This window comes from Ostrinia furnacalis, unplaced genomic scaffold, assembly GCF_004193835.3.
Source record: "Ostrinia furnacalis isolate ACB-3 unplaced genomic scaffold, ASM419383v2 OfSCF6681, whole genome shotgun sequence".
Lineage (NCBI taxonomy): Eukaryota > Metazoa > Arthropoda > Insecta > Lepidoptera > Crambidae > Ostrinia > Ostrinia furnacalis.
The window spans coordinates 293,261-319,047 of record NW_021136920.1 but is presented as its reverse complement, the minus strand read 5'-3'; the positions used below and the strand labels follow the sequence as shown (position 1 = coordinate 319,047).

General features: G+C 42.2%; 1 protein-coding gene across 1 annotated transcript in view; it reads left to right on the top strand.

The window, feature by feature from the left end:
- Window positions 1-25,787, top strand: part of Tnks (tankyrase) — a 60,446-nt gene that overhangs the window by 30,628 nt on the left and 4,031 nt on the right. The window contains exons 12-21 of the mRNA XM_028318137.1: window positions 1,691-1,759; window positions 2,821-2,986; window positions 3,613-3,758; window positions 4,345-4,418; window positions 5,722-5,890; window positions 8,023-8,086; window positions 8,922-9,014; window positions 10,269-10,391; window positions 12,905-13,017; window positions 21,134-21,297. Coding sequence (XP_028173938.1) covers window positions 1,691-1,759; window positions 2,821-2,986; window positions 3,613-3,758; window positions 4,345-4,418; window positions 5,722-5,890; window positions 8,023-8,086; window positions 8,922-9,014; window positions 10,269-10,391; window positions 12,905-13,017; window positions 21,134-21,297 — 1,181 coding nt within the window. The remainder of the gene's footprint in view (window positions 1-1,690; window positions 1,760-2,820; window positions 2,987-3,612; window positions 3,759-4,344; window positions 4,419-5,721; window positions 5,891-8,022; window positions 8,087-8,921; window positions 9,015-10,268; window positions 10,392-12,904; window positions 13,018-21,133; window positions 21,298-25,787) is intronic.

Below are 25,787 nucleotides of genomic sequence, written 5' to 3'. Positions count from 1 at the left end.
AGCTTCTAGGAAGCGGCCAGGACGGGCGACGTCGAGACACACCGCAGCATACTCTGCTCGCGACCGAGACTAGTCAACTGTCGCGACGAGGACGGCCGCCACTCCACGCCGCTACACTTCGCCGCCGGGTGAGTGCTTCTAGAAGCTTCTAGGAAGCGGCCAGGACGGGCGACGTCGAAACAGCCCGCAGCATACTCTGCTCGCGACCGAGACTAGTCAACTGTCGCGACGAGGACGGCCGCCACTCCACGCCGCTACACTTCGCCGCCGGGTGAGTAATTGTAAAGTCCGGTCATCGAGCACATAGAATTTCGTCCAATGACCCCAAGCTATCCATCCTTATAGCTCGCGCGTAATTATATTTCTGTCAATGCGTGTGCGAGCGCACACAATTACGCGCGAGCGATAAGGATGGGTAGCTTGGGGTCATTGGACGAAGTTCTATCTGCTCGGCAACCGGACTTTAGAAGCTTCTAGAACTCGAAGCGGCCAAGACGGGTGACGTGGAGACGGGTGAGTGGCGGAGACTTCGTCTAGAGCGGAGCATGCCGTCTAGGAAATCACCCTACTAAAGTCCGGTCGCGGAGCACATAGAATTTCGTTCAATGACCCGAAGCTACCCAACTTTATCGCTCACGCGTAATTATACATATTGCTGTTGCGCTCGCACACTCACTGCGGGCGCCCGTCGCACAGTCGCGATAAAGATGGGTAGCTTGGTGTCATTGGATGCGACCGGACTTTCGAAGCTTCTAGACTCGAAGCGGCCAGGACGGGCAAATTACGCGCGAGCGATAAAGCTGGGTAGCTTGGGGTCATTGGACGAAATTCTATCTGCTCGGCGACCGGACTTTCACTTCGCCGCCGGGTGAGTGCTTCTAGAAGCTTCTAGGAAGCGGCCAGGACAGGCGACAGCGGAGCATGCCGTATAGAAAATCACCCTACTATAGTCCGGTCGCCGAGCAGATAGAATTTAGTCCAATGACCCCGAGCTACCCAGCTTTATCGCTCGCGCGTAATTATATTAGTATCGCGCTCGCACACTCACTGCGGCCGCCCGTCGCACAGTCGCGATAAAGATTGGTAGCTTGGTGTCATTGGATGCGACCGGACTTTAGAAGCTTCTAGACTCGAAGCGGCCAGGACGGGCAAATTACGCGCGAGCGATAAAGCTGGGTAGCTTGGGGTCATTGGACGAATTTCTATGTGCTCGGCGACCGGACTTTCACTTCGCCGCCGGGTGAGTGCTTCTAGAAGCTTCTAGGAAGCGGCCAGGACGGGCGACGTCGAGACACACCGCAGCATACTCTGCTCGCGACCGAGACTAGTCAACTGTCGCGACGAGGACGGCCGCCACTCCACGCCGCTACACTTCGCCGCCGGGTGAGTGCTTCTAGAAGCTTCTAGGAAGCGGCCAGGACGGGCGACGTCGAGACACACCGCAGCATACTCTGCTCGCGACCGAGACTAGTCAACTGTCGCGACGAGGACGGCCGCCACTCCACGCCGCTACACTTCGCCGCCGGGTGAGTGCTTCTAGAAGCTTCTAGGAAGCGGCCAGGACGGGCGATGTCGAGGTTTTACAGCTAGTCAGAAACTTCTAAAATAGAATGACAAATGTCATGACATACAGAAGCTAGTGCTATGATAACAAACATGTTTTACTTATATTTTAATCCTTTGTTTTCAGATACAACAGATTACCTCTAGCGCAACTGTTATTACAAAGAGGGGCGGACGTCCACGCTAAGGATAAAGGGTGAGTTAGAATCTTGACACTTACATGCAATTTGAAATCCTACTAATATTATAAATGCGAAAGTTTGTTTGGATGTTTGTTGCTCTTTCACGCAAAAACTATTGAACGTATTTTGTTGAAACTTTACAGTATTATTGTTTATAACCCAGAATAACATATAGGCTATAATTTATGACGATATGTGACAAACTAAATTTCACGCTGGTGAAGCCGCGGGCAAAAGCTAGTAAATACATATAAATGTGCAAAAGAATACATGCGAGTAAATGAGGATGAAGATGAAAGAACGACCGGAATGAGTGATTGAAAGATTGGTTGGTTACTGAGACACGAGGACAGGTGATGGTTGAATGGTGTAGTCATTATCAACAGGTCATGTAGTCTCCATTGCAGGAGCATGACCCTGTCTAATTTACCAGTGGCAAATGAAGGTTTTGGCCTACACTACACTCCCCACGCTGGCCAGATGGTTTGAGATCTTTATTCTCATAAGAAAAAGTTGTACAATATTGAGAAAAATCTAAGACCCAGTTTCCACCAAGGCGGAGCGGAGAAGTGTTTTAAATAACCAGACAGAGGTGGAATTGTGTAAAGCAATCGTTATCATTTGACAGTTCATAACGTACGATTATCTGTCAAACGCTTTGTTTAATTGACTTTATCGTACGTTATGAATTGTCAAATGATTACGATTGCTTTACATAATTCCACCTCTGAGGTGGAATTGTGTAAAGCAATCGTAATCATTAGACAGTTCATAACGAACGATTTTTCTGTCAAACGCTTTGTTTAACTGACTTTATCGTACGTTATGAACCGTCAAATGTTTACGATTGCTTTACACAATTACACCTCTGATTTAATTATTTCCACATCTTCTCTCCACTTCGCACAGCTCTGATTGGCTCCACGCTGCCGCTGCTGTAAAATTATAAATAAAAATGAGTCCGCCCTATACATCTCTCTTTTTCGCTACGCCTTGGCGAAACCCGTGCCTTATACTTTTCTACCAATGGCCTTTTCTTTGCTTGTTTTCTTATTTCCTTCCATTTTCCCTCCAGCGGCCTAGTCCCACTCCACAACGCGTGTTCCTACGGCCACTACGAGGTGACGGAGCTGTTAGTCGCCGCTGGCGCCGGCGTCAACGCAGCTGACCTGTGGCGCTTTACGCCGCTGCACGAAGCCGCTGCCAAGGGCAAGGCGGACATCGTACGGTTACTGCTCAAGGTGAGTCATTATCATCATCATTTTAGGCATGACAGGTGGCATTTGGCCTACAGTTTGTGGCGACATCCATCGACACGCCACTACAAGCTAGTGGTAGCACTCGCCCAACAGCGCCAACGCGCCTACAATCCTGAATCGCGGTATCGAAGTTTTTTACCCTGTTTATTATAAATAGAAAAATCGAGGCAGGTAATATAACAGAGGCAAGTAAGTGGAGATCGTGTGGTTACTGCTTAAGGTAAGTCTTATTTGGTCATGATCAGGTCATCGTCATTTAGTCTTCACTGCAGGAACACTGGTGTGAACCCTATTTCAGTATTTTCATTCCTCCTGTAGGCCTAAGATGCACGCCGCGGTAAGCGGTTATCACGCCATTTTATCGATTTTGTCCATACATTTTGACGTCGATAAAAGTTATCACCGTGCGCATCTTAGGCCTACTGTGTTTTGTTCTTCTGATTAATTTTGTTGCGGGACCAACGACAGTTTTACTTTCCCCTGGGACAAACTTGGCCTTCACTGGTTACTTTTTATTGGCGGTCAAGCTGTAGATCCTGGCTACACAGGAGTTGCAGCGGTGTGAACGAATGGTAGGAATAATTTCATTCATTCATTCATATTTCCAGCATGGTGCGGACCCAACAAGAAGGAATCGCGACGGCTTAACTCCCCTACAGTTGGTGCGAGCGGGAGACAGCGATACAGCCGACGCGCTGAGGGGAGACGCGGCACTATTGGACGCGGCTAAGAGAGGAGACTTGGCCAGAGCTAGGTAGAAAAAATATTTATTTTTATTAGGTTTATTTGAATTCTACAAAGTTTTTTTGTTCTTTCTGAAACCTATAAATAACGGGGCATCCATTATGACGTGAGGCTTTTAGGGGGAAGGGAGTCAAGCCAGTTTTTTTTAATAAATCCAAAGAAGCATAAAATATCGTATTTAGACTAAAATACGCATTAGAATAATCAAATGTCAAAGTCAAAAATCCTTTATTTGCATGGAATATTAAAAATAGTGCTCACAAATCATCAAATAATAATAAAAATAAAATAAAAGACTAATTAAAAAAAATACTTTAAAAGTTTTGCTCTTATGGGGCCTTCACATGTTTCATAATCTTTTTGCCCTACCAGCGCTTCGAGACCAACATTTGGCAAGTCAAATCTCACTTGAGAATAGAGAGGGGGATGGGGTCAAGACAAATCTCACGATATCTCACTAAAGGGGAGGAAGGGTGTAAAATCTCCATAATCACCTCAAATAAATTAATGGACGCCCCATTTGACGCGAGTGAAACCATGGGCTAAAGTTAGTATGATATGGGTATAAAATTGACATTATCACGCTTTATTTTCAGGAAACTAATAACGCCACAAAACGTGAACTGTAGAGACGCACACGGAAGGAATTCCACGCCTTTACATTTAGCTGGTAAGTTTATTATGCATTTTCTTAGTGTAGTAAAAATTGATAAAAAATACATTTACTTTACTTCTAAGGAAGAAAAGGTATAAAATGATACTTTTACATTAAAAAACACAACCGCCTAAAACAAACAAATGGGATAAAAAGCTGTGGTTTTCGACTGAGCAACGGTTAGGTTACACTGAGTACCCCACTGGTCACTATTTCACCAACTTTATTTAGTCTTCCTTCAAATGCACTAAAACATTTTTTACGGTCAATTTAAAAGTAAATGATTTTCCTTGATTACAATATCTGTTCTTTTAGGAATACGTTGTTTTGAGTTTTGTTCTTTTAAGGCCCAGTTTTTTGATTTATAGTTAAAATAACAGATTGTTAAATTTTGCTACTAATGGTTAAATATTAACAAAATGTTAACTAATAGTTAAAAAATGTACTAAAAGCCAAGCTAACCATTGTTCGAAAAACATTTTTTTCTGATATTTAACCACTTGTCATTTGACATCTGTCAAATTTGACTATTGGTTATTTTAACTACGAATCAAAAAACCGGGCCTAAGAGTGCATTTTAAAATCCTACTTGCATAAATAAATGAGTTTTATGAGTTTTAAAGAGAAGGCAAGAAGAAAATACAAAAACAACGAAAGAAATGCACAATTTAGGCGGTCTTATCGCTCTAAAGCGGTGTTTTTCAAACAACCTAGAGGCCAGTTTTAAGATGGAAGGTTATCCCATCCATGGTTCTTCCTGCCTCACGGCGTACGAACCGAATCTCGGGAAGACGCGGGTACTTGCTCTGGGCTTCCTGGGGAAAGCCCCGGGAGCTTTGCTGGACTCCCTACAAATTTATCTGTTCCATAATATGTCCCTTCTTATGGTCAATTCTCCCCCATCTGGGGCTTGACACCACAAAAACAGAACTTCGCGTCGCGACGCGTCGGTCTATCGTTGATAATAATATGTCATCACTTCTTTTCAAAACTTCGCCTGATTGTGTGCCAGGTATGGGAAGGTTAACCCACCACCACCCATGGTTCTTCCTGCCTCACGGCGTACGAACCGAATCTCGGGAAGACGCGGGTACTTGCTCTGGGCTCTTTTCCCCGGGCGCTTTGCTTGACTCCCTACAAATTTCTCTGATCCATGTCCCTTCTCATAGTCAATTCTCCCCCATCTGGGGCTTGACACCACAAAAACAGTACTTCGCGTCGGTCTATCGGTCATCACTTCTTTTCAAAACTTCGCCTGATTGTGTGCCAGGTGTGGGAAGGTTAGACGGCCGTTTTTAATAGTGATGTTCTCCAACAGCCGGCTACAACAACTTAGAAGTCGCCCAAGCTCTTTTAGAGGGCGGGGCGGGCGTTTCCGCGCGAGACAAGGGCGGGCTGGTGCCGCTCCACAACGCGGCTTCGTACGGGCACCTGGAGCTTGCCGCGCTACTGTTGCGGGCGGGAACGCCGCCCAACGCCGCCGACAGGTGAGGGGGGGAGGGAGAGAGGGGAAGAGGGATAGGGAGCGAGAGAGAGAGCGAGAAAGGGAGGGAGAGAGAGAGACCCTAGAGTCAGAAACTTAGCGAAGATTCTGGTGTCAGCAATGGGTTCTAGTACACCTGCCAATGTGTCCCTCGTGGCACGCCCCCCAACGCCGCCGACAGGTGAGAGAGAGGGAGGGAGACAGGAAGGGGGGAGGGAGAGAGTGAGGGAGGGAAGGGGAGAGATAATCCAGAGTAAGACACTTCTATACACCATCAACGGGTAAGAAAGTATCTTAAAGAGAGAGAAGGAGGGAGGGAGAGACAGAGAGAGCGACCATAGAGTTGACTCTTTAAGCAAAGATTCTGGTGCCGGAGAGAGAGAGAGAGGGAGGGAGAGAGGGAGAATCCAAAATAAGACACTTCTATACACTTCGCCCGCCAACAGGTAAGAAATTATCTTAGAGAGAGAGTGTGGGAGGGAGCGAGGAAGAGCGCGAGTGAGAGGGAGGGAAATAGACCTTAGAGTAAGACACTTAGCAAAGATTCTGGTGTCACCACTGGGTTCTAGGGAGAGAGAGAGTGGGAGGGAGAGAGGTAAGGAGAACGAAAGAGGGAGGGAGAGAGGGAGAATCCAGAGTAAGACACTTAGCGAAGATTCTGGTGCCACCACTGGTTTCTAGGGAGGGAGAGAGCGAGAGAGCTGAAGGGAGAGAACGAGAGAGAGTGATGGAGATAGCGAGAGAGGGAGAGAGAACCTAGAGTAAGATACTTAGCGAAGATTCCGGTGCCACCACAGGGTTCTAGAAGCCCCACCGCTGCTGATAGGTATCAGGTATCTGCGAGAGAGAGCAGACTTAGAGAAAACACTTTTAGCCGAGATTCTGGTGCCACAACTGGGTTCTACAGGTATGAGAGTATCGTCAGAGTAACTGACGAAATTGGGCGTTACACGGCGCTAATCCACGCTAAATTTTGTCAGTGTGTGCGTGCGCGCCGCATACGTATTGGCGCGCTCACATACAAACCGCGCTCGGTGCGTTTCTATGAAGATGACCTACTCATTTGTATTTACTCTGGTATCGTGAAAAGAGAGGGAGGGAGAGATAGTGTCCAGATTAAGACACTTGATGGGTTCTATCAGAACCGAATGAGTTGTTGTTGTTGTTCATGGGTTGGTAAATGCCCCAATGCTGTTGAGGGGACTGACTAGAGATTAGGGATGTTATGGAAACACATGTAATGCAAATAAATGATTTGATTTGGATATGTAGTTTCGGTTATGGATACGGTTACGGATATAGGAATAATATTATACCGGTTTCGGATATCTGAAAGTTTCGGTTACGGTTACAGATATCTGTGCTTTAGGATGCAATTTGCAATAGTTGTCCAACACGATTCATTCATGGCCGCACACTTTACATCGAATAAAAAGTAATAAAAAAAATCATATTAGATGGCATTATAAAGGTAAATCAGGCTGTTATGCCTTTACGTAAAATGCTATAAAAAGCAATTTAAACTACCTACATCCGAAACTATACGAAACTTTTAAATCGGTTACGGTTTCGGATATTTTTTTATTTCGGATCCGAAAGTTCGGTTACGGTTACGAATATCCATAACATCCCTGCTAGAGACTAACGACAGGGGACTAAAGACTAGCGACAGGGGACTAAAGGGAGACCCGAAGAGACTAAGCTAGGATTAGAGAGATATCCTTTCGCTCCACAAAAAAATAGTCCCATTGACAAACACTTCTGAGGACGGGTACGCTGATCAACGCTTAAGTAGGGGACGTTGGTGCCCTGCTGCAAGCTGACAGCTATCAGAGGCCAGAGGGTTTTGTAGTAGCCCTAACGCTGCTGACAAGTATGAAATATATCTATACTTCTATACTAATATTATAAAGCTGAAGAGTTTGTTTGTTGGTTTGTTTACTTGAACACGCTAATCTCAGGAACTACTGGTCTGATTTGAAAAATTATTTCAGTATTAGAAAGCCCATTTATCGAGGAAGGCTATAGACTATAATTTCTAAAATTGCCCAGAAATAAAACACGTGTTAATCAAAAACGTATTAATAACTATTGGTTGACATTATAGATGATAATTTACTGTTTTTCCTTTTTCAGATGGGGCTTCACGCCGCTACACGAAGCAGCGCACAAAGCGCGGACGCAGCTATGTGCTTTATTGGTAAGTCATTTTATATTAAATGTTGTTTATTTACTTATTTCATTATCTATCAATCATACCTCTAACATTACATGGCGTGATATGGTTGGTCAACTACTAAATTACTACTAAATTAATACTAAATAAGTTATTTGTTCATTTTCATCAGTTTATTGACCCAGATTTTACTGTTTTGTGACAAGCTATTTCCATTTACTTATTGTGCCTACATACATAGCTCGCAGAATTGCTAAAATCAAGTGGCAGTGGGCGTGGCACATAGCTCTTAGAAACGATGGCCGTTGGGGCAGAAAAGTTCTCGAGTGGCGACCACGGGCTGGAAAACGTAGCGTGGGCAGACCTCCTGCTAGGTGGACCGACGATCTGGTAAAGATCGCGGGAAGAGCCTGGATGCGGGCAGCGCAGGACCGTGCATTGTGGAAAACCTTGGAGGAGGCCTTTGTGCAGCAGTGGACGTCATTTGGCTGAAATGAACGAACGAACGATTGTGTAACTCCAGTAGATTAAGTAATAGGCTAGATGACAAAATTTCAATTATTTGTCCGTCAGACAGATAATTAGAAAATATTAGACTCATATTTTTTATTTTCTTTCATAATTAAATAATAACAGTGCTACATCGAGTTGAAATGGCGCGTTACGTCACGCTTGAGTAGGTTTTTTACTCAAAAGTGGACGTCACGCGACATTTCAACTCAACATAATACTGTAATTATTCGATTATGAAAAAAATTAAAAATATGTGACCAATTTTTTTTTATTGTCTGCCTGACGGACTAATTAGAATTTCGATTTCATTACCCAGTCATCATCCCTATTGTAATTTGTGTTACAGCTAGCGCACGGAGCGGACCCGTATCTCAAGAACCAAGAAGGACAGACGGCTCTCGACCTAGCAGGCGCGGAGGATGTCCGCTCATTATTACAGGTCCGATAGTTATTTAGGGAATATGGTTCCAACTACACCGATATTTTTTATTCGAAAATAAAAACCAAAACAAAACATAAGAATGACAAATTAAAATTAATACTTTACTGACTGGTCCTGCGCCGCTTGCATCCAGGTACTTTCCGCGACCTTCACCAGATCGTCGGTCCACCTAGTGGGAGCGGCGCAGGACCGGTCTTTGTGGAAATCCTTGGGGGAGGCCTTTGTCCAGCAGTGGACGTCTTTCGGCTGAAACGACGACTTTACTGAATTTAATAGCTACTAATGAGTAGTATGTGTTTGCTTTTCTGAGCTATAACTATAACATCTCAACACGGGCCTCATTTTTGTAAATTGTCACTCTCATTTTTCTCAACATTTATTTTCGCCTCATGACGCCCTTGAGATTGTGCTAGACTCACCAGGGTGTATAATGTTTATCCCACCGACTAAGCAAATAGTAATTTACGAAGTAAAAGTGCTTTTTAAAAGCCTATTTGCAAAAATAAATGAGTTTTTATGAGAAGGCTCCCCAGGTTATCCGTCTGCTCGCTTGCCTCCTGTCACATACAAAAAAAAACTATGGACCGATGTGCGCGTTGGGTCCAAATCCTCCATTTGCCTCTGGTAACTTAGAGAGGGTCATGCTCCAGTGCAGTGGAGACTGAATGGCGTTTAGGCGCGATTGGTTCAATTCGCTATTGGTCCAATTCGCTATTGGGCCAATTCGCGATTGGTCCAATTCGCTATTGGTCCAATCGCGATTGGTCCAATTCGCTATTGGTCCAATTCGCGATTGGTCCAATTCGCGATTGGTCCAATTCGCGATTGGTCCAATTCGCTATTGGTCCAATTCGCTATTGGTCCAATTCGCTATTGGTTCAATTCGCTATTGGTCCAATTCGCGATTGGTCCAATTCGCGATTGGTCCAATTCGCTATTGGTCCAATTCGCGATTGGTCCAATTCGCGATTGGTCCAATTCGTAATTGGTCCAAAATAAAAGGATATTCAAAATGAAAGAAATAAGGAGGTTATTCAACTTCAGCTGCTTAGCTGATCACGGCTTCAAATCCGTTGAGTGGCGTTTGAGAATACCATTTAAAATTGAAGGATACTTAAATTTAGGAGCCCGTCAGCTGAGTGAAAGATTTGAGTAGCGTTTCAGTATTCGGCCGTGAATGATGTAATGAAGTCACACTAAAATCAGATAACGTGATAATTATATTAATTAATTTGGCTTTAATATTTCCAGGACGCGATGACCGGCGCCGCCGGAGACGCGCCGCCGCCGCCGCCGCCGCCGCCGCCGCCGCTGCCGCCGCCGCACCACCCTGTATTGATGCCTAGCGGGGACACTGTGCCTTTGGCCTTACCTGTGAGTGACAATGAATCCGACGATTACTCTTTTATAATGCGAACAGCTAGGGACTGGAATTCGTTGCCTGCTGCTGTCTTTCCAGAAAACTATAATCCGGGCCTCTTTAAGGCGAGAGTGAATAAGCACTTACAGGGCAGATATGTACCATCCTAGACCGCATCCCACTTAACATCAGGTGCGATTGTGGTCAAATACCTGCCTTGTTATGCATAAAAAAAAAACAAATATGGTCTCATCATCATCATCCACAGGACGTCCACTGCTGAACATAGGCCTCCCCCAATGATTTCCATATTGACCGGTTGGTAGCGGCCTGAGTCCAGCGCCTTTCTGCTACCTTTATAAGGTCGTCGGTCCACCTTGTGGGTAGACGTCCTACGCTGCCGTCACACCATCCTGTATTGATGCCTAGCGGGGACACCGTGCCTTTGGCATTATCTGTGAGTGACACTGAAACAAATATGGCCTCATCATCATCATCAATTGGGATGATGACTGGGTAATAAAATCGAAATTCTATTTAGTCCGGCAGACAGATAATAAAAAAATATTGGACACGTATTTTTTTATTTTTTTCATAATCGAATCATTACAGTACTATATTGAGTTGAAATGTCGCGTGACGTCACTTTTGAGTAAAAAAATCTACTCAAAAGTGACGTCACGCGACATTTCAACTCGATGTATAGCCTGACCAGGAACATAAAAACCCTGGCATAGAGGCGCTTCAATTGCATTTGATAGTGCNTCTTATTAAATTACTAGAAGATGAAACAATCGATATTTTTCTTTAAATGCATTTTCAGAAAGCAAATTGCTATCTGAACGATTCCTTCCCTAAAATCAATAGATGCATTGATCAATTTCTTAAAACTTGTACACCAGTACTTTCTGTCAGTACCTATCCAGACTAGTGGAGTCTCGGCTCGTGAGGTCGCTGGCCGCATCAGTGGACGAGCTGGAGTCGGCCGCCGGACCGCCGGACGCCGACTCAGCGGAGTCGGCGGTGTCGGCGGTCCCGCCGGTGTCGCTCGTCACTCCGATGTCGGTGGTCGGATATCAAAGGTGCTCATCGCGACCGTTCAAGGGCTGGCGCTCGGCGTGGTCCGAGGGGCGGTTGCGCTTGAAGAAACCGCACTGCAAGAAACCGATAAACGATGTTAGTCGAATAGCGATTCAGGAGTCTCCTAAAAGCGAAAATTATAAGACATAATGGATTGTGAAAGGAAAAATGAATAGGGATGATGACTGGGTAATGAAATCGAAATTGTATTTAGTCCGTCAGACAGATAATTAGAAAATATTACTCATATTTTTTTCCATAATCGAATAATTACAGTATTATATTAAGTTGAAATGACACGTGACCTCACTTTTGAGTAAAAATTCTACTCAAGTGTGACGTATCGCGCCATTTCAACTCGATGTATAGCCTGACCAGGAACATAAAAACCCTGGCATAGAGGCGCGTCAATTGCATTTGATAGTGCAACACTGAGTACAGTCGTACCTGTGTTAAATTAATAGGCTAACTTTATGTATCAGGATTCAGGATTACGGGCTAATTTGATATTTTCATAAATTAACGAAAAAAAATACAAATACTTTAACACATTGTGAACCACTTTTCTTTCACGACTATAAACAGATTTTAGCAATTTAATTCACAAAATCAATTGCGCACATATAAAATAAAGTTTGTTTACACTTTGACAGCAATAGACTGACATGCAAGGTGACATGTCAATGAAGTTTTCAGTTACTGTTGCCATTAAAAGAAATTAGTACCATTAATTTTCCGCAACATGGCGAGGGTTTTTATGTTCCTGGTCGGGCTATAGCACTATTATTATTTAATTATGAAAAAAAAATATGAGTCTAATATTTTCTAATTATCTATCTGACGGACAAATAATTGAAATTTTGTCATCTAGCCTATTGTTGGGAAGATTGAACTGTATTGTTTAGGCGTTATTTAAGTAGAAACAAGGCTGTTTGTTTATTTGTCGGCGCAAGTTTCGAGGATGCAACATGTTTATGNAGTTACTGTTGCCATTAAAAGAAATTAGTACCATTAGTTTTCCGCAACATGGCGAGGGTTTTTATGTTCCTGGTCAGGCTATAGCACTGTTATTATTTAATTATGAAAGAAAATAAAAAATACGGCTAATATTTTTTAATTAGATAGTTTGACTATCTAATTAAAAAATATTAGACGTCTGTCTGACGGAGAAATAATTGATATTTTGTCATCTGGCCTATTCAGCCACAGGACGTCCACTGCTGAACATAGGTCTCCCCCAATGATTTCCATAACAACCGGTTGGTAGTGGCCTGCTTCCAGCGCCTACCTCCTACTTTTATGAGGTCGTCGGTCCACCTTGTGGGTGGACGTCCTAACTAAATTGCATTATAATCAGAGTTCAAAGAGTAAATCTAGACTTTTATCTGGCTCCATAGTGTCAATGTCAAGACACATTTTTCAATCAAACATTATATATTATTTCCAGGTGGTCCCAAGCAACTACTGGGCGGAGGGTTCCCGGGGGAGCTTAGAGGACGCGGCGGGACGCCCCGCGTCCGCTCTGTCAACTTCGGAGTCGCTACAGACTTTCCTGTCAAGGTAACTGTCAACCCTGTCAAGGTAACTGTCAAACCTGTCAAGGTAACTGTCAAACCTGTCAAGGTAACTGTCAAACCTGTCAAGGTAACTGTCAAGCCTGTCAAGGTAACTCACACCTGTCAAGGTAACTGTCAAACCTGTCAAGGTATCTGTCAAATCTGTCAAGGTAACTGTCAAACCTGTCAAGGGAACTGACAAATTGCAATTATAGTCAAACGATTCTGAAACGTCAAGTGGCAATATTTTTAACAACTTACCCTATAACCCAGTATAGTAGTCTTTTCAACCGTTCCAGCTATGACAATGTCACTTCAAATTGAATAATTAATTATATTTGAATTTAAATTCAGTGTTGTCCAACGTGGAAGAAACCGGAACCCAGTGTTAATAGTAGCGCCCTCCTGTCAATGACAAAATTATATGAAACACTTCAGTATTGGATAACTATACTGGGTGAAGGGCTTCCAAGGAAGTTTGGACTCTGTCGACGTCGGAGTCGCTACAGACTTTATGTCAAACCTGTCAAGATAACTGTCAAATTGCAACTATAGTCAAACGATTCTGAAACGTCAAGTGGCAACTGATAACCCGGTATTGATGGTAGCGCCCTTCTGTAAATATAATTATACAGGGTGGAAACGGTAAGTGATCATCTCACTCGATTATTTCTAAACTATACTATACATGATATCGAAAAACTGGCTACTGATCCTGAAAGTGCTTCACGAGCTCTTTTAAACAGTACCAATAATAGGTTACAGAATAAACTGTAACTAACCAAAAATTCAATATTTCCAGCTTCCATACAAAATGTATGCCAACCACGTAAATTGTAGTTTATTTTTTATTAAATAATAAACTATTAATATAATAATAATTATTTAAAATTATTAATGGAAAACATTAGTTTTAGGCTTTACTTGCTACAATTTTATCAAGAAATGAGTGCCATGAGTCTGGTAGTACTAAATGTATGGAAGATGGAAACATCGAATTTTTGGATGGATCCAGTTTATTTTGTAACCTAATGTTGATACCGTTGAAAAGATCTCGTGAAGGACTTAGGATCAGTAACCAGTTTTATGATATCTTGTGTAGTTTTTAATATTATGTGGCTTTACTAAATGTATGGAAGCTGGAAACATTGCATTTTCGGACGGATCCAGTTTATTCTCTAACCTATTATTGATACTGTTTGGTAGAGCTCATGAAGCATTTTCAGGATCAGTAATTAGTTTTTTGATATTTCGTATAGTTTAGAAATAATCGAATGAGATCACTTATCGTTTCCACCCTGTATAAGAGTTTTCTAATACAGACAAAGAATTAAAAGTTAAAATAAATAATAAAACTGGCATGGCTAACTGTCAAAACCCAACGAAACCATAAATCTTAAAAAAAAAGGTTTTAACTTACAGAGAGGTAATCTTTGCATGTTGCAACAAAGTTCAGCCGCAGATCAATAGATGGCGCTGTACGACTTTAGATCGCGCTAACATTCGTTTTTTCCCAGTTCTTTAAGTATGCACCAGGGTAGTCTATCTGCCTCCCGCTTCTGATTTATAAAGAAACTATTTTTGAAGGCGACGTATTGGGTACATCAATACCTAGGTATCTGATATACTAATAATGCGTTGCACAAATTATCCTACTAATATTATAAATAAAGGCGAAAGTTTGGATGTCTGGATGTTTGTTACTCTTTCACGCAAAAACTACTGAACGGATTTTGTTGAAACTTTACAGTATTAATGTTTATAACCCAGATTAACATTATAGGCTATAATTAATGACGATATGTGACAAATATCAATACATAGCTTGGGATTATTTATTAGTTTGGGATTAGAAGCGTAGTGTAAAATGTCCATGGATATTTTTTATTATTTGTACGCTTTGGAGCTCACGGATCAAAAGTGGCCCGGTCCTTTATAAGGCTTGCGTGGGGATACAGATCCAACACGTAGAGGCCGTTTTAAGCGCAAAATAATCGACAAAACTGAAAATAGTGCACATGCTGGATCTAGTCTCTGACTATATCATGGGATGTAGCCAGAGACCATCCCCAGCCTGTGCACAGAAGCTATTGCAGTTATTGAAGCATGGACTAGGGTTATGGATGAAGGATGGAGGGACTGGTTACTGGGCTATGGATGGAGACTACGGGTCATCTGCCTGGTTCATAGTCTCGGACTGAAAAAATGGCAGGCGGTGACTAGCCAGCGACTATAGTCTGGTCTGCAAGCACATAGAATGTTGTCCAATGACCCCGATAAGGATGGGTAGCTTGGGGTCATTGGACAAAATTCTACGTTCTCACAGACCGGGCTTTAAATGCCCGACCTGGCGTCATGAGTCGTATAGACCGGACTGAGGGGCAACATTTTATTATTATTATTTTTGTATGGATTTTGACAGATTTTTGACGTTTGTCAAAGTTAAAGTAAGATGGTGCAACCCAGCTCTCTGTGACCCTGACCACCGGCAGCTTGGACCGCTTCTAACGCCATAATATTTCAAATGCAACAAAGTTCAACCGCGCCTCAATAGATGGCGCTGTACGGCTTTAGATCGCGCTAACATTCGTTTTTTCCCAGTTCTTTAAGTATGCTCCAGCGTTATTTCAAGGTTATCCCACTTCTGAATTATAAATTTTTGAAGGCGACGTATTCGGTATATCAATACCTAGGTATCTGATATACTAATAATGCGTTGCATAAATAACTTTCAAATTTCGCACGGATGAAGCCGCGGGCAAAAGCTAGTTTATTTGTATTTGAATGAATATTATCTAATCAAATAATTTTTATTTGCGAAATTTGGGTTTACATACAACAGGTTACAACTGTTGCAAGTGTTTTAGTTTTTCCCAATCATCCACGACCTTTCAGCATGCAAAATCATTCAATCAATTTCAATCATGGACCCGTTTCCAATTTTTTTAATAAATCTCGAAACTATAAGTAAAACTAATAATAATTGTGAAAGAATCATGAAAATATAACTACAAATTAAAAAGTTACAGAGCTCTATAGTTGCGCATAACAAATATTCGCGCCATTTTGATCAGTGTAGTCACGACAGTCATTCGAAGTACAAACAGTAAATAACACCTGTTCCAGTGCTGTTGACAGATCCAACTTTTTTTATCCAGTTTTTTATTTGGTAATTTTTAAATTTTAGTTTTTAAGTAATTTTAAGTGAAAATGAAAATGAAAATGAAAATATTTATTGCCAGAATCAAACAATACAATAACTAAAAGACAGACCTCCACACTAGGCATTGCCTGTCCTGTGGAGGAGAGAATAATGATTAACAGGTAGAATTAAGTACGGCTAAGCTGAAGCGTTATTTAAGGAACCAATAAATCGAAAATATGAAAACATACAAGTTTATGTAAACATATTATAAAATCTAGAAGTTTTTAATTTTCTTAGTAAAATTATGTAACCTTTTTTAAATATTGACCAGACATGGCCATATTGGCCATATACAAAAAGAAGAAGAAGACTTTGACATAAAGTGTGAAGTGTCATTCTCGACAACGCGCCATGGGCACGGTAATAATATCATACAGTATTGTAACTTCATATAAACAGACGAAACGAGAACTTTCTTTCGAAATTAAAATCTCGGTATGCGCTCGGTATGCAAAAGTCGGGGGTGTCGCGAATGTGCCGAATGAACGTCGGTAACCAAGTGTTAAAAATGACAAAACTGATTGAATTTGACTGACCGTCATTTTTACGGTCAAATTGGTCAAAAACTGGTCCTATTGTGATTTTCAGTCAGTTTGATTTGAAATTAAAATTATAATAATATTGTATTAATCCAGCTTTTGCCCACGACTTCGCCCGCCCGAAATTAAAGTAACTATTAAAGTAAATTATTTAAGTAGTTTTTATTCAAATTCAAATTTTACTAAATCTACTAATCACAAAACAAACATTTGTAACCTATTCCATTCACAAAGTATTTTGTTTGTCTAACTAAATAAAAAAATACAATGAAAAAACTAGATAGAAATTCTAAGTAGGCAGATGTAATTAAACTAGGTACTGTAAGGTGGGCAGCCCTATCGCATGTTGTCATACTGTGACGTACCGCGCGACTGTTGACATTTATTTCAAAATTAGGGCCGAGTTGGAATACTGTATAGATAGTATTACCGTGCCATGGGTGGTATTGTCTCTGTGCACGATTACAGCGCCAACTAGCGTCCACAACTTTGTGGGCTCTGTCACATTGACATTTAGGTCGTATATTTGTGAAAAAATATCGAAATGAAAAAATAACAAATATTTTCAACTAATAAATTGTTGTGATACCACGATTTGGGTGGAAAAAAGGTTTTGAAATCATTTTGGTCATTCAAATCAAATGAGGTAAGTCCAAAAAGTGTGTTTAATTTTGATTGTGTCAGGGTTTGTTTACTTTATTTATAGTTGTAGTTTTACAGTAAAACAAAAAGAAAAAGCTACTTTAACGGTTTCATTATATAACAGTAAATATATTTAAATGTTCCTGTATCACTAGTAATAAATTAAATATCGTTTTCAGATCGAAATGAGTATTGTTTTGAAGACCAGGTTTGTGAGTTTTACAATATCAAATTCCAACCACAAACCGTATTTAAAGGAAAGTTGTTGGTATTGGCTGGACAAGTCCGAGATGTAGAAGAATTAAGAACAAAACAAGGGCAGAGTTCAATAATTTACGCTCTCATCATAAGACAAACATCTGTGCACAACAACTACTGTGACTCATTTTTGTACTACCACGTTGTATAGTCTAGTTATTTCCAAATTGTAAACGGCTATTAAACCAACCCTATCGAAAAACAGTCTACTCTTTTATTTAAGTTCCCAGTAGGACCCTATTCATGCGATTAATTAATGATATTAAAATGTATTAAGTAGAATCGCTTTGCCATTGACAGATACATCTGATGACAGAGCTTACATTATTTCTACTTTTGACCACCATGAGCGCTGCGATCGATTATGTTACCCCCACCTAGTACTTCGCACCCAGCGAATAGTTCCAAAATACTGAACTGTCTTATGCCTGACATTGACAGTGGGGCGCCACCGTCAATATCGGATCGCTAGTTCCGATTTTTTCCATGTTGGAAACCATATAGTTGAACGATGGTAGCGCCCCCCTGTCATTGAGTTTGGTGGGACAATTCAGCGTGGGTCATCTATAAGTATTGTTTTTGAAACTAGAACGGGCTGCGTGACATCACGGCACCGCTTATGTTCGAGTTCCACGCGAAAATATCTAGGTAATTTAAATAATTAATTTCTCAGCCATTTCTTTATGGATTTAAAAAAAACTTCACCGTCTTTTTAGTTTTGGCACAGAATAATAATAAGTACTACGTACAGAACTTTTACTTCGCGAAGGTATTTAAAAAAATGTAATCTCAATGTCATTAACAATATGGTGTAATTTAGCCTGTCTCAAGAGTTAAGCACCATTTTGTTGACAAACGTCAGTGATCGGCACTGCGCCGAAGCTATAGGGCTGACTTCGGTAAAATGGGTTAGTCCCAACGGCCCCGGTGGATCTGCCCCGTCAACGGGGTGGATGGGAAAGGTGTTTCAACGACCCCGGTAGTCATAGCTATAGAGTATAGCTAAGACTATGACTACCGGGGTCGTTGAAACACTTTTTCCCATCCACCCCGTTGACGGGGCAGATCCACCGGGGTCGTTGGGACTAACCCGGTAAAATGATGTGACGTGAGGTGCCCAACTGCGGAAAATGGCGGAGGAAATACATGATTTAGCATGAATAATATTAACTACTTATTTACCTCTCAGTGTCTTGAGGCAACTTAAAAAAGTACATTTTGTGTTTTTATTATTATTTAGGCAGTTAAATACTGCACAGTATTTAGTACACCATTTTCTTTATTTTCTTCCATCATACACAAGAATACGCGTGCGTGAGTCAATGTTCGCTCGTATGTGAGGCCTTGTCGAATAGTATCCTGTAGGTGGGCCATCGTGCGTGTTTTGTTTCGATGTAAACTCGCGGAGATGAACAGGCCTGGTTTTGGTCTATATTTTAATCACATTCGGAGAAATATAATGTCTTCAAAATCAAGAAACTTCTCCATTTATTTATTTGGGTTTTTATTTTATTTATGCAACGCATTATTAGTATATCCGATACCTAGGTATTGATATACCTAATACGTCGCCTTCAAAAATACATAACATCAGAAGTGGGATAACAAGCACACAACGCTGGTGCGTACTTAAAGAACTGGACAAAAACGAATGTTAGCGCGATCTAAAGCCGTACAGCGCCATCTATTGAGCTGCGGTTGAACTTTATTGCGAGATACAAAGCTTTCTTTCTGTAAGTGTAAAACTTACAGAAAGTAAAGATCTATATGGTTCCGTTCGGTTTTCACAGTTAGCCATATTATACCAAATAATATTTATTTTTACTTTTGAATCTTTCACCAAAGAGCAGGGTTTCATTATCATGAAACTATCTTTCTGCCCGCAGCTTTGCCGGCGTGGAATTTTGTCTGTCACAGAAAAACTTTATCGCGCGCGTCATAAAAATATAAAAACGCGTTATAAAAACTATCCTACTAAACTAAACTGTCCTTTCCCGGGAGTTAGTCCCGCACATACTCTATGCCAAATTTCATCAAAATCGGTTCAGTGGTTTAGGCGTGAAAGCAAGACAGAGTTACTTTCGCATTTAAATATTAGTATAGATTAATATCGAATGTGTATTTAGTCAAATAAAATAAATTTTAGTTCCGAACGAACGAACTAAGTAACCACGGTAAAAAAAATCTACTTAGGCTGAGTTGCACCACCTAACTTTAACGGTAACTATGACGATAATCGTTGCTTTTTGTATGGAGTTTGACAGATCTTTGACGTTTGTCAAAGTTAAAGTAAGATGGTGCAACCCAGCCTTAGAATTCGATTAAAGCTAAGCGTCCACTTGTCGGTATCGTACGCAACGGACGCATCGTACAAAACGGATCGTAGTATTATTTATATGGAAACTCATATAAGTGCGTCCACCTGTCCGCATCGTACGCATCGCACATCCGGTACGATGTGTTTCGTACGATGCGTCCGTTGCATACGATACCGACAAGTGGACGTTTAGCTTTAAAGAAATGAAAGGTGATAATGGATTGCTAATGGTCTTAAAAACATCTCTTGTTTCTCTTCTTTCCAATAATATATCATAATGTAGTAATAAGATGTTGAAGTTCGTCAAAAATTCAAAGTTTAGGGAAGAAAATGCAATATTAATACAAAAATTATCCACACAAAGTTTCTTCAAACGTCGTTATCTTTTCTTATACACTCCTTTTCATATTTTGAGTTTGTTGCGGCGCTTCTTCTCAGCACTTGCCAAATGTTAGTCTCGAAGCGCTGGTAGGGTAAAAAAAGAATGAGACATGTATAGGCTCCATAAGAGCATTTGACGATTTGTAAGTACTAATTTAATTAGTCTATACCAGTATTTTTCAACCTTTTTCATGACACGACCCCCTTAGTATGAAAAATTTTTTATGAGTATATGAGTAAGAAAAAAATTTTGGCGACCCCTTACCGTTCGCTTTTTTACATGCGTTTTATAATGTTGCAAAGATGTTTGCAGGGACCGAATACTTCAATCCATACAACATTTGCATAATTAGATTTCGGATTAATCTGTCTTTATACGATTACTTTTTTACTGAAGTAGTTTTTACGACTTCTAGCGACCGGGGTGCAAAATCTTAGCCCGCGGTGTCCAGATTTTTGGCCCGGCCTTTATATATAACCGGGACGCAATAAAGCATTGAATTCAGTTGACCTCAAGACAGTGTTTCATTCACTAGTAATTAGTGGTACCCAGTCAGTGGTAGGTAGGAGTAAGTGATAGCGCCTAGGAAGTGCGCAGGGTAAGGGAATTCCACCCTCCTCTATGGGAGGGTTAAACATGGTATAGAGGCTTGGCAATAAAGAATTGAGTATTGAGTATTGGCGACCCCCCAGGGGTTCGCGACCCACAGGTTGATAAACACTGGTCTATACAAATAAAGATAATTTTGATTTTTGATTTTGTGTGTGTTTGTTCCAGCATCGGCTTAGAACAGCTGGCGTCCATCCTGGAGCGGGAACAGATCACAGTGGACATCCTTTCAGAGATGTCTCACGAGGACCTGCGAGCGGTGGGCGTGCCTGCGTACGGACACCGGCACCGCCTGCTTAAGGCGGCGCGGCACTCGCGACACGCGGCGCACGGTGAGAGAGAGATAGGATAGGGAGAGAGAGAGGAGAGAGAGAGACAGGACACCGGCACCGCCTGCTCAAGGCGGCGCGGCACTCGCGACACGCGGCCCAAGGTGAGAGAGGGAGAGAGAGAGGAGAGAGAGAGAGATGAGAGAGGTAGAGAGTGCCTATAGACACTGCTATAGGCTGCGAGAGCCTAGAGCACTGTCACAGGTTACTTAACGCTGCAAGATTCTCGCGACACGCCGCCCAAAATGAGAGAGAAAGGTGGATGGGTGAGAGAAATATCACTATTTCTTTCACCCATCTAGCTTTCTTACAAAGCCAGGTGAGAGAGAGAGGTGGGTAGGAGAGAGAGAGAGAGACTACGGATACCAACAGAGGCTGTTCAAGGCTGTGAGACACTCGTGACATGCTTGATGCTACGCAAGGTAAAAGACAGAGAAATAGAGGAAGTAAGAGCAGGGAGAGGAACTAAGGACACTGTAACAGGTGAGAGAGGGAGAGTTAGCCGCTCAAGGTGAGTGAGAGAGAGACAGACAGATCACAGTGGACATCCTGTCGGAGATGTCTCACGAGGACTTACGAGCGGTTGGCGTGCCTGCGTACGGACACCGGCACCGCCTGCTCAAGGCGGCGCGGCACTCGCGACACGCGGCGCAAGGTGAGAGAGAGATAGGATAGGAGAGAGGTAGGTAGGGAGAGAGAGAGACTAAGGACACAACAATAGGCTGCGAGGCACTCGCGACACGCAGCGCAAGGTGAGAGGGGGAGAGGATAGGGGAGGGAGAGGTGGGAGAGAGTGAGAGACTAAGGACACAACAATAGGTTGCGAGGCACTCGCGACACGCGGCGCAAGGTGAGAGAGGGAGAGAGAGAGATAGAGGTGGGAGAGAGAGAAAGACTAAGGACACAACAATAGGTTGCGAGGCACTCGCGACACGCGGCGCAAGGTGAGAGAGGGAGAGAGAGAGATAGAGGTGGGAGAGAGAGAAAGACTAAGGACACAACAATAGGTTGCGAGGCACTCGCGACACGCGGCGCAAGGTGAGAGAGGGAGAGAGAGAGATAGAGGTGGGAGAGAGAGAAAGACTAAGGACACAACAATAGGTTGCGAGGCACTCGCGACACGCGGCGCAAGGTGAGAGAGGGAGAGAGAGAGATAGAGGTGGGAGAGAGAGAAAGACTAAGGACACAACAATAGGTTGCGAGGCACTCGCGACACGCGGCGCAAGGTGAGAGAGGGAGAGAGAGAGATAGAGGTGGGAGAGAGAGAAAGACTAAGGACACAACAATAGGTTGCGAGGCACTCGCGACACGCGGCGCAAGGTGAGAGAGGGAGAGAGAGAGATAGAGGTGGGAGAGAGAGAAAGACTAAGGACACAACAATAGGTTGCGAGGCACTCGCGACACGCGGCGCAAGGTGAGAGAGGGAGAGAGAGAGATAGAGGTGGGAGAGAGAGAAAGACTAAGGACACAACAATAGGTTGCGAGGCACTCGCGACACGCGGCGCAAGGTGAGAGAGGGAGAGAGAGAGATAGAGGTGGGAGAGAGAGAAAGACTAAGGACACAACAATAGGTTGCGAGGCACTCGCGACACGCGGCGCAAGGTGAGAGAGGGAGAGAGAGAGAGGTATTATCAAAAGGGTGGTTTCATGCGAATTTGAAGAAAATTTTCACCCCCAAGGGTGGAAAATTGGGGATGAACTTTTTTATAATATACATTAAGAATATGGTCTCAATGTACTGCCTACCTTCAGTGGTAACATCAAGGTAATAATTAGTCAACTAAAAAGCAAGAAATAAGTTAAATTTTATAAAAAAAAAAACCGACTCCAAAAAACCTACACTAAGCAGGCAAACTTTACATGTTTCATAATCTTGGCACCGACTCCAGAAGTATCAATCATGGTATACCTACATAAATATTAATAATTCGTCCTAATAAATAAGTAGGTAATTAGTAATTATTATTCTGCTTTTTAGTGTAGGTTTTTTGGAGTCGGTTTTTTTTTTTATAAAATTTAATCTAGGGCTATTAACGGATGGAAACACGATTTGATGAAGTAGACTCGATAGAATAAATTCCCAAAGTTACCTCTATTCGTTTTCTATTTATGGTTTTATTTTTAAAATAAGCGATTTTAGATTCTAAATCTTTTTCTAAACTAAAGTTCAGAAATAACTTGAGGGCTTTTAACGGATGAAATTTTTATATTGCGTCTTATTTAGTTACTATGTTAAAAAATGTGGAAAAAATCGTCCATGACGGCTTGGACAATCTCAATCAGTCGCGCGGTGGCGCTTACGGAGGACGGACGCGTGTCAGTTTTTTGGTCGTGACAGTTCGCGATTTGTCAATATTTTTGACAATGATGACTTTGATGAGTCACAGTATAATAATATCAGTGTTACTGGAGAAAGCTTAAATTCAATTCAATTTTGTCTACCTATTGGTTCTGGAGTGGAGGGCACGTACCGGAAAGCACAAGGTGGACTTCATAAAGGTAGCAAGAAAGCACTGGATGCAGACCGCTACCAGCCGGTCATATTGAAAATCATTGGGGGAGACCTATGTTCGGCAGTAGACGTCCTATATGGCTGAAATGATGATAATGATGAAGGTAACTATCCAGATTCAACATCTGAGTAATGAACATTGAAATTAAAAGTAACATTTAAAGTAATGTTACAAAAATGAAATAAATCAAAAACACAATTGTACGAGTATTTTGAAGCAATGTTTCGGATTGAGTTGTGGCAGAATTAAATAAAGTCACTTGTTGACTTTCTTAGTACAAGTATTTTGAAGCAACGTTCGCAGTGAGTTGTGGCAGAATTAAATAAAGTCACTTATTCAGTTTTGCCACGTAAATTCTACAACAAACAGAGTTGTAATTTATGGTCAATAGTTTCACTAAACTGAAGATATCTTTGGAAATATCATAGATATTGCCACGAGAGTAAGATCAAAATATAGGTAACACTTTCTACTATACAAAAAGTGGAAAAAGTGGTTTTTGACAAAAGTGTCAGTTATTTAATTCTGCCACGACGGTGACGATATAAGCATAAGGTTATAATAGTTTTCCTTTCTGAACGAAAACATCTGGAATACAAACACTATCTCAACTTATACGGAGCCATGCCTTAACGTAATGTAACTCAACCAATTGGGATCTTTGGTGCTTTCCCTTCTGTTCTTCTTCTTCTTATCTATTATCCACAAAAATTATATCCATCAGATTTATTATGTCTTTGGAAGACGGACCTATAGAGGGGGGGGGGAGGGGTAGGGAGGTGAGCTGTCCACCCCTTGAAGTCTCTTTGAAGGAGCGAAGTCAAAATATCTGACCTAAATATGACTTGCCCCCATAGGCCAAAAACTGGGTATGACTGGGCTGACAAAGGTGACTGAGTTTCTTCCGCCAGCCCATAATAGGGCATAAGTCCCGAACTGGCGGTAGGGCAAGCTATATTTGGGAAGTGTACATATAAGGGCCTAAGTACTGAATAAAAACTTTGAATTTGACTTTGTCTATAAACTTTGGTTTGTGAACGGTTTTGGTCTGACGCGCCGAATCGTTTCGCCGTTTAGCTCGCAAACCGATTGTTTTGTGGCCGATGATTTTTGTTATTCGCGGTCCGTTGGCGATGACGTGATCAAAATAATTCAGTGTGAACAATTCGAATGCGTGCTTTTTCAGTTGACTTAATTCGAACCGGTTAAAAATTTGTAGACCACTAGCTGACCGGGCGAATTTTATACCGCCCATGTTCATCAGAAATAATGTAGAATTACAAATTAAATTTTATTATTTTCTGTTTTAATTAATTTTGAATTTTAATTTTAACCCTATACTTGGCAAGGCCGGTTTTGGTTAATATTTGTGATTTACACTGTAAATATTGGATTTAGGACGNAAGGAAGTCAACCTAACCTAACCAACTGCGTATTTCCAAACTGCGTATTCCTATACTGTGTAGCCGCGAGAGCTCTTTGGCGCGCTGTCTTCGGCGAAGTATTGCGCGCGCAGATTTTGACAGCGCGAAATACCTACTTTAGCAGAAATACCAAGCCTTAAGGCGGCGCGGCACTCGCGACACGCGGCGCAGAGAAGTAGGAGAACCTACAAGCAACGGTACAATCTGCTCAAGGCTTTAAGACACTCGCAACACGCGGCGCAAGGTGAGAGAGGGAGAGAGAGGAGAGAGAGAGAGAGACAGGACACCGGCACCGCCTGCTCAAGGCGGCGCGGCACTCGCGACACGCGGCGCAAGGTGAGAGAGAGATAGGATAGGGAGAGAGAGAGGAGAGAGAGAGACAGGACACCGGCACCGCCTGCTCAAGGCGGCCCAGCACTCTAGAAGAGACTACGAACACCCACACAGGTTCAAGGCTGCAAAACAGAAAAGAGGGGGAGAGATAGGGAGGAGAGGGGTAGATAAGAGAGGGAAAAAAAGAGAGCCTAATAAAAAAAATGCTGTAAGTTTCTGGAGT